This window comes from Microtus pennsylvanicus, chromosome 6 (assembly GCF_037038515.1).
Source record: "Microtus pennsylvanicus isolate mMicPen1 chromosome 6, mMicPen1.hap1, whole genome shotgun sequence".
Taxonomy (NCBI): domain Eukaryota; kingdom Metazoa; phylum Chordata; class Mammalia; order Rodentia; family Cricetidae; genus Microtus; species Microtus pennsylvanicus.
This window is the reverse complement of record NC_134584.1, coordinates 43,552,741-43,562,144: the sequence shown is the minus strand read 5'-3', so window position 1 is coordinate 43,562,144 and position 9,404 is coordinate 43,552,741. Positions and strand designations below refer to the sequence as shown.

The 9,404-nt window shown below is 42.7% G+C and overlaps 1 protein-coding gene across 2 annotated transcripts in view; it reads right to left on the bottom strand.

Moving 5' to 3' along the window:
- Nucleotides 1–5,257: 5,257 nt before the first annotated feature.
- The window catches only part of Zswim6 (zinc finger SWIM-type containing 6), a 171,398-nt gene continuing 167,251 nt past the window's right edge, over nucleotides 5,258–9,404 (bottom strand). For both annotated transcript variants that reach the window (XM_075976099.1, XM_075976100.1), the window contains exons 13-14: nucleotides 8,843–8,924; nucleotides 5,258–7,550 (exon numbers count right to left, since the gene is read on the bottom strand). In XM_075976099.1, the coding sequence (XP_075832214.1) occupies nucleotides 6,688–7,550; nucleotides 8,843–8,924 (945 nt within the window). In that variant the 3' untranslated portion in view covers nucleotides 5,258–6,687. The remainder of the gene's footprint in view (nucleotides 7,551–8,842; nucleotides 8,925–9,404) is intronic.

The following is a 9,404-nucleotide window of genomic DNA, read 5'->3' as shown; positions in this document are numbered from 1 at the left end:
GGCCTGTGTTTGAAGGTCTCCATTCTTCAAGGTTGGGTTGATCAGTGGAACTGAGAGTTTTCCTTTTACTCTCTTCACTGAACATTAGTGCACGTCTATATAGGGCAATTTATTTACGTTTTTGGTTTTGTTTTTCAAGACAGAGTTTCTCTGTGTAGCCCTGGCTGTCCCGGAACTCACCCTGTAGACCAGGCTGGCCTCCAACTCACAGAGATTCACCTCCCTCTGGCTCCTGAGGGCTGGGATTAAGGGCATGTGCCACCACCGCCACCTGGCCCAGTGGGCAATTTGTTTTCTTCCATTCTTCATAGTTCTTCCTACCTCCAATAGGAAGGCGTCCCGAGTCTTGCTCTTAGAAGTTTTCTCCTTTCTCTCCTTGGATCGAGGTACCACATGTAACAGTCAGGCTTCTCAGCAGAGCCTAGCCTTCCACACAAACAGGGCCTGGAGCCCAAGCCCGAGCGATGAATATAGGTCACACCAACCATCACGAAACTGCGGCTCTCATTTCACTAACTCTTTCAACCTTGCTGTAGGTTTGAAAATTCACAATAGAAAGCTGGGGGGGGGGGGGAGTTGCTAGAGGGGGGAAAGAACGGAGGAGTAGGGCTTATAGTTTCTTAGTTGAATTGTAAGCAACTAATATTCTTCAAAATGTAGAAATTATGCAATCCACGCCACATAACAGCACAGGAAAATCAAACCATTGCTAAGGCAGCTGTTCTCAAGGCTCCAATGGTTGTAGGTACACAAGGCACAGCAGGTTTCTCAGCTGCAGGCAGTTTCTGGGAGTCATACCTCCCAGTGAAGAGCACCCCTTACCTGCTACGATCCAGCCTGAACAGGGCCCCCTGCCTTATTCCAGTGAGAGCTCTCCAGATGTGAAGATGGTCAGAAGCATGTTTACCACATCTGGAAAAACCATTTTAAGAGACTGAAGTCAAATGTGGACAATAAGTACAAACTCAGAGGCCCCAGTGCAAGAAGCGAACTACCATTGAGAGGTAGGGACCATGAGACCAGAAGGGGGTAGGGTACTGTCTGTCATAGTAACAATTCCATTAGGCAAATAACGTGTCCAGGATTTTATTTTGTATCGAATTACCTTCACGCACTCCTTACTCTACCAAACACTTAGAAATGTGACTCTCACATCTTTCTAGCCCTGGTCTTTCTTCTGAACTACCTGCGGACAGCTGCATGTGGGTCTTATAGACATCAGATTTAAAACATGTGGCACTGAACTCTTCCTCTCCTGAGAAACGTCTTCCCTAGCATCTTCTCCATTTCCATCCATGGGACATCTGCTAGCAGCTCAAGATTGAAACTTGGGAGTCATTTCTGGTATTTTTCTAACACTTAGCATCTAAAACCAGGACATGGCTCAGCGTCCTGCAACACAAAGACTAGAACCACTGGTCACCATCTCCGCTGAGCCTGGTAGGTCTGAACTCAATGGGTTTGTCCCCAACAGCTTCCTAATTCATCTCCCTGCTTATTTCTCGTGCTCCTGACCACACAGTAGCCAGCAACGGCTTCTGAGCATCCTTGCCAGATCACAACCTCTTCACTTTGGAATCTTCAAGGGGAAAGTCTCTTTGCCATGATTTAGAAACCCCTCTAGCAATGAACCTGTCTCTATCACTTCTGCTCTGTCTTCTACCCCCACCCACATTTGCATCAACATCATCCATCCCAATCTGCCCCATCGGTACCTCTGCTGGCATTCTAGCACCTTCTACACATGTACCACATGGAACACTGTGCCTCTGACATCTGCACGCCAACTCCTGCATTTCCCCAGGAATCTGCTCGCATCTTACAACAGGTCTTCCTGGACTGGTCTCCCTAAATTAAACCTTTCTCCTTCCTTTGTGACATACAACTGTTTACTCATCCCCCTCTCCATAGGATCCAAACTCTACAGGGGCATTGCTTTCATTCTGTATCTGAAGCATCCCTATCATACTGTAGAAAGTTTCCTGAATGAACCATTCAGAACTTTTCCAAAACATTTCCTTTTTTCATCCCAACTAGACTGAATTTGTTTATATTGGTGAATGCTCTTACCTAGTTCACATGTCTTTTACTAAAGCATATCAAGTTTCTTAAATGATTTTTCCATCTTCTGACCATTTATTTCAAGTTTTTCAGCAATATAAAAAATTTCAATTCTCCTTTATTATTTTATTGTACCATTAGAGCACTGTGACTAGTGATCTGTTTTTTATTCAGTTCACAACTGATATTTGAAGGTCATGAAACACCCCAAACTATAGCTCTTATCCTCAAGTAAGATACTAAATAAAGGCCCCAATTAGGAGTCAACTCTTTTGCCTCTGGATGATTTTAAATTGTTGCTTCTCTTTCTCCTCTCTGCTATTCAAATTTAAAATCTCAGGATGTTCTCTAGCACCAGACCACCAGAGATGATGAAATCGGTTTGTCTGCTGGATGCTTGGTACCAAAGAACCACGCGGCTGGAGGTCCAGCACTTAGCTCTCCATCACTCAGAGAAAAGCTGCACAGTCTTATCACCCCCTGTAAAGATGCTATCCATAAAAACAAGACTAGTTTTCACCAAGGGATAGGCTCACTTCTTGGCCAACTGCAAGGCACAGATCTTCTTCCTTTGATGCCAGAGTTCCCTTTTGGTAGTCTACTTCGTGGTGGAATGTTCCAGTACTTACATACTTACATAAACTTTATTTGCCCTTAGCAATATTAACTTATAAAACTATGAATAAACTTACAAAAAGAAGGCAATTCTGTACCACGTGAGTGCTTTTATTTCTACTAGACAGTAACTGGACTTTTAAGGTCACCTCCTACCTACTGGCTTAACTTCTTAACTTTGTCATCTGCCTTTAAGAACAGATGTTAAGAAATTAAAAATATTTTAAAAGGGAACATTCTAAACACTGGAGAACCTCACAACGAAAACCATAAAAAAACAAAACCATCCCTATTTTGTCAATTCTATTTCTGGGTATGTATCCATATCCACAAAATTGAGAATCTTTGCAAGAAATACCTCCCCAATTATAAGCAGCATTGCTCTCATCAGCTAGCAAGTAGAAGCAGCCCAAATGTCTACTGATGGATGAGTAAACAATGTGGCAGGTCTATACGATGGAATGGAGAGAAGCCTTAACAAGCGGAAACTCTGGCACACGCTTCAACATGGATGAACCTGGAGGTCACCACACGAAGAGAAATAGGCCAGTTGCAAGAAAACAGATTAGCGAATGGATTCACTCAGCGGAAGCCTTCATCAAAAGCAGCTAATTCATGGCAACAGGAACCAACCAGGCACTGGGGGAGGCAGTTGCTTCATTCTGCAAATGGAGAAATTTCTGGTGATCTGTATGCAATAATATAAAACTGTATACTCGGCGGTGCATTTTGTGGTATTTTAAGATGCACGCATATACACACTATATTTTCACCTTTCTGTACACTGATCTTTGATTATGCAGTAAAGATATCTATGCTGAATGTATAGAATTTATCCCTTAAGAAAATATCTGCACTAACCCCACATCAGACAGCAGTCTGATCTCCAAAATTCTCAAGAAATTGGACCCCAAAAGAACACATAATCCAATAAAAAAAAAAGATGGAGTACAGACCTAAACAGAGAACTCTCAACAGAGGAATCTAAAATGACTGAAAGACACTTAAGGAAACATCCTTAGTCATCAGAGAAATGCAAATCAAAACAACTCTGAGATTTCATTTTACACCAGTAAGAATAGCCAAGATCAAAAACACTGATGACAACTTATGCTGGAGAGATTGTGAGGAAAAAGGAACACTCATGCATTGCTGGTGGGACTGCAAGCTGGTACAACCCCTTTGGATGTCAGTGTGGCGATTTCTCAGAAAATTAGGAAACAACCTTCTTCAAGACCCAGTAATACCACTTTTGGGTATATATCCAAAGGATGCTCAATCGTGCCACAAGGACATGTGCTCAACTATGTTCATGGCAACAAAGAGTAGATGGATCATCTTTGTTTGTCTCATCCAGAACCCGGAAACAACCTAAATGCCCCTTGACTGAAGAATGAATAAGGAAAATGTGGTACACAATGGAGCACTACACAGCAGAAAAAAATAACGACAGCTTGAATTTTGCAGGAAAGTGGATGGAGTTAGAAAACATTGAGTGAGGTAACCCAGACACAGAAAGACAATTATCACATGTACTCACTCATAGGTGGTTTTTAAACATAAAGCAAAGAAAACCAGCCTACAAATCACAATCCCAGAGAACTTAGACCACAATGCGGACACTAAGAGAGACTTACATAGATCTAATCTACATGCGAAGTAGAAAGTAGAAAAAGACAAGATCTCCTGAGTAAGTTGGGAGCATGGGACCTTGGGGGAGGGGAGAAGGGGGAGGGGAGAGGCAGGGAGGGGAGCAGAGAAAAATGTTGAGCTCAATAAAAATCAATAAAAAATGTTAATAAAAAAGAGCACACAAAAGAAAAAAAGAAATTCATCCTTTATAATGGAATTACTTTTAAAACCACATACACTGAAAAGCCTTACAGTAACCTTAGCATTTATTAAACATATAAAGTACGCAGGGAGCAATGAAGAACTGTAGAGACTGAAAACAATCCGGCTACCATCTTATTTTTATCTCTGAGGACATCTGGTTTTTATCTGTCTTCTATACCAAGTTAGAAAGCAAGGCCCAGGCTCTAGTTTTGTTCGCCACTGTACCTATCTCTAGGGCCCAGAAAAGGGCCTGGACCACAGCACAGAAGTATGGAGCAGATAGAAGTAATTGCCATTAAATACTTGGAGATGTGGCAACATCCAGGCTGATCGTCACCCAACTCACGTGTAACAAGAGATATACCATAAAGGAGGCAGAATCAACTTTCAAAAAACTAATTTTAATCAAAACAAAAATTGTTGATCATTAACAAGTTTATAAAACAGTGATTTAGTTACATAAATAAATTGATATCAGTGTATCAAATCTTAATTACTTTCAACTTCATGAGCATGTTTACATGAGTGATGAAGTACAACCTTTTTTTTCTTTTTTATCTATTATAATAAATAAAATGGAGCGCATGAGATAGTTCTTCTAAACAAAAAGACCTACAAACATACCTCTAGCATGTTCTCTAATGAAGGGAACAAGAGACACGGGACAACTTTTGCACCAAAACATAAAAGTCGCTTTAAGAAGCACAAGGTTACAGAACCATCAGCTAAAGTAAAGACACTACACTGTAACCAAGGTTGGTATTTTAATAATAGAATGAACAGTTTGGTAGTTACATCTCCAGTTTGGTTATTTTAAAGCATTAAGACAAGGCAAGATAGAAGGCTGCTTTTTGTTTGAGTAATTCTAGAGAAAATAAAATATATTAAAAAAAGAGAGAACTGAAAAGTAGAACAGTCATACCTACACAACTTTCTGTCCTGCACAAAGTCAGAATACCTATGCAGAATAGATATATAATATATATAATGTTATCTGTGCACAAACGTTAGCTTATTAGCGCACTGCAAAGGCGTAATGGATCATGTCAATTGTTTTGGAAAACATTTTGCGTTTTGTGTCAAAAGGATATTTTAAGTTTCCTAGGCTAGGAGGCACGAACCCCAGTTCTGGCATACTGTGTATTCTTAATGCTAAGGCTTGCTGCTCTGGCTGTGTATTGTCCCTCTATTCAAGTGCCTGTTACAAGCATGTGTGGTGTAGTGGTCGTTGGTGTCTGTGTATACATATACATATGCATACAGAAGCTGTATAGATATATATATGTATGGAATCTTCCCGATAGAGCTCAGTCCAACTGCGCAGTCCGGAGGTGGCTCTGCAGATGCCCCGCTTGAAGGTCACTGCCTGAGCCAACCCCGAAGCGAGGCCTACTTTTTAGTCCTTCTGATAGGTTTTCTCTCCATTTTTTTGTTTTTGTTTAAAACCAAGCTACTGCAGCTTCAAGTATTTTGCATTACATAGAATATTTTTTATAAATTAGTTAATGTTATATTTTCAATATTCAGACATATACTATAATATATATACAGTACAATAAATGCTCTCATTCTTTTTTTTTAATTTTTTGGATAAATCCCTGAGAATGTATGTTGACAGTCGCTAAGTTTCCACATGCACAAGCATCGTGTGCCATGCTTCCGGATGGGCAGCACTGCAAAGCCACGTGGGTCAGCCTTTTCACTACTGGTATTTCGTCTTGTTGGTTTGTTAAATATGCTGAAAATGTGAAGATGGGTTACAAAGGAGTAAAGCTGAATCCATTCGAGGTACTTATCACAGGATGGAGGTGTTTTGTTTGGTTTTTAAAGCCATTTCAATTATTTTTTTTTGAGGCTGTGAACGTATACAGAAAACAGGAGAGCTATGTGGACTTTTGCCACTTGACAACATATACTCAGTGTAAACCAAACCTTTTCAACCTCTCTCACACAAACCGATAAAAAAGAATTAAAAACAAAAGGAAAGAGAAAGGGAAAAACTGAAAAACACACAAACTTTCACAACATGACAATTTAGTCTGCAAACGCAATAGAACTATACACATATAATACCGGTGTGGCTCTGTTCTTTAAGTTAAAAAGGGTACAAAGGCAGGCTCAAGTAAAAACAAACCATCCCTCCCGCCCCACCCCCACCCACTCATACAAGGTCTATCAACCAAACCTCTCCCGAACCAGCATCATCAGTTTCTTTTTGCCTTTGTAGATTTGCTTCAGGTTGTCAATGAACTGTGTAAACTGAATGTGTCCGTCGTGTGCCATTAGGAAGGTCTCTCGGGCCTTGCTGAGGAACTCGATGAACTCACTATAGTGCCGAGGGCTGATGTGGGTGAGCCGTGAGTGCGTCGTGTTGATATAGGCCCCGATCGTGGCATCCAAGAGTTGCCTCAAAGGGGCTTTGTCCAGTGACATGAGCTTACCAGAGTTCCTCCTTCCGTGAAGTCCCACCATGCCAGGAGTGGTCAGAGTGCATCTGCGCAAAATGTCTGACAGTACCGTTGCGCACTTGACACTCTTCACCACCAGAGGTATGATAGCTGCGAGCTCATTTTTACCAAGGGAGTGACTAAGTGCACAGGCCCACAGAACGTCATTAATGGCAGGGTGTGTGTCCTGATTGTAGCTCAGGTTGAGATGGGTCATGGCCAGGGTCGCCAGCTTGTAGGCCCTCATGGGGTACCCGCGGTGCTCCATGTACCGTGCTATTGTAAAGAGCTGTGTGTAGCTCATGCCGGTGGTAGCAGCATCGAGGACAATTTGGTACGCCGTCTCAAAAGCTATGTGATCCTTTTCACAGAGGGTCAGTGCAGAGAGGGCACAATTCTGAGGGTCCTTCATGGCGCACTGCAACGCCAGTGTCCGGGCACTGCTGGCCAGCTTTTCCTGCTGGTGGCAGTCCAGATGGAGGCGGACTATGGTGCTGTTGGACATCACGGTAGTTGCAACAATACTTGTGGCCTCGGTGGGGGTGAACAGTGTAAACCAGCTCTGCATGATGCTGTCCAGGGCATAAACACCTGCAAGGAACATACACGAGCCCTCATTACTATGGACAGGAAGGCTGGATTAGGTTCTGTTTGCACTTTCCGAACTGATGCTCACATTGCTAACCATCAAGAACATGATCTAGCCCAGAAACCCTGAAGGTAATGCGCTGGGAGCAGCCTTTAAGAAGAAGGTTACATGCATTGTTATTCCGTGAAATGCCCGAAAGGAACATGAACTTCCTGTAATAAAGAAGCAATCCTCTTGGTGGCTGGTATTTGCACTGCACTGCTTGCCATTTCAGACAATGGTTTTTTACTAATGAGCACTTGTTCACTGGGGCCTCTTGTCAGTTATGAACTATAGAATTTGGAGGGGAAAAATAGGCAACCTTAACCCAAATAGGGACTTAATATATGTGGTGTGATGTGTTCAAGTTAAAATAAAACCCATATAACACAAAACTTTAAGCTCTACAATCAAGAAAACATCACCCACAATCAAGAAAAAAGGGGTAGGCAGAAGTGGACCTGCAGATGATGTGGGTGTCTTCACCCATCTGGACACAGACCGCACCTACTCGAAGCAGATGTCTATCCTGCCGCAGAGGCAGAGGTGTGGACAGCCATTACCTTTACACTGTTTCAGCACAGCACTATCACATCTAAGACTAGTGTGAGGTCAAATTCACGACTGCCAAAATAACAATATGTTACATGTGAGTGAAAGAACGGGAAGAATATTTTTACAGTATCTGCTGTCAGTAGACAGACACTCAGGGCAGTGTATCCCCAACAACAGCTGTGCTTCCTTTTGTGACGCAAACAGGAAGAAAGACAGTTTAACCAGCCATGGTTTCACGAGCCACCATTGCTTATGTGTGTTCTTTCTGGGACAGAGCAGTTTTCTAAGTCCCGCAAAAAGGGAAACCATAGGCTTGGGCCCTATAAATCACAGCTGACTGACAGCCCAAGAGTCTCATAGCCAGCTCTAATTTCTCATGCACTTCAAAGTTCATTCAGATCCCATGAAGTGATCAGCCTCTCCCCGCTACTCAGACGAAGAGAAGCCTCAGAGGTGGCTTGGGGAACTGAGTAAACCGTGATGCTCCACTGCTTCGCTCCATTCAAAGCAGAGACCAGAGCTCTGATAGTTTACAAGCGGTGAGTAAGTGAAGGACGGAGTCTGGAGCAGAGAAGGGACCCCTGGTGTGTGCTAGAGGGGGCAGGACCCTGGAGAAGTCACCTCAGCCACAAACAGTTTCCCCTATCATGAGATGAAATCCTACGTGAGTACCCACCAAGCTTCTCCGAAAGCTACCTACCAACTTCAGTAGCACATGTCACCAGCCACCGCACCATTTCTCGCCGTCGCCAATTGAGGGTTGACAGTGTCATTCGCATTACCTGTCAAAGCAGGGTAAAAAAAATGTCTTGAAGATAATTTTTATGTCAATGGGGGAAAATCCAATTCATCCCACAGTATAAATGGGGCTCTACTCCCAGAGCCAGCAAGCGTTTTTATTAGAGTGAGGATCTACACGTCTCTTTGGAGCTATCCTTGGCTTCCCCTAGAAGGCCTTCCCCTAGAAGGAACACTTCTGGTACTAGCCAGATGTGACATCCTGAGAAAGTTATTCAATGTCTTTCTGATTCAAAAAATGGGGTTATAAATCCAGCAGAGCTGGGTGGTGGTGGTACATGCCTTTAATCCCAGTACTCAGAAGGCAATGGCAGGGCGATTTCTGTGAGTTCAAGGCCAGTCTGGTCTACAGAGCAAGTTCCAAGACAGATAGGGCTGCTACACAGAGAAACCCTGTCTCAAAACAAAACAAAACAAAAAATCATCGGACTCTGGGCCCTCTTCTTCCCAGTACAAGTATTGTA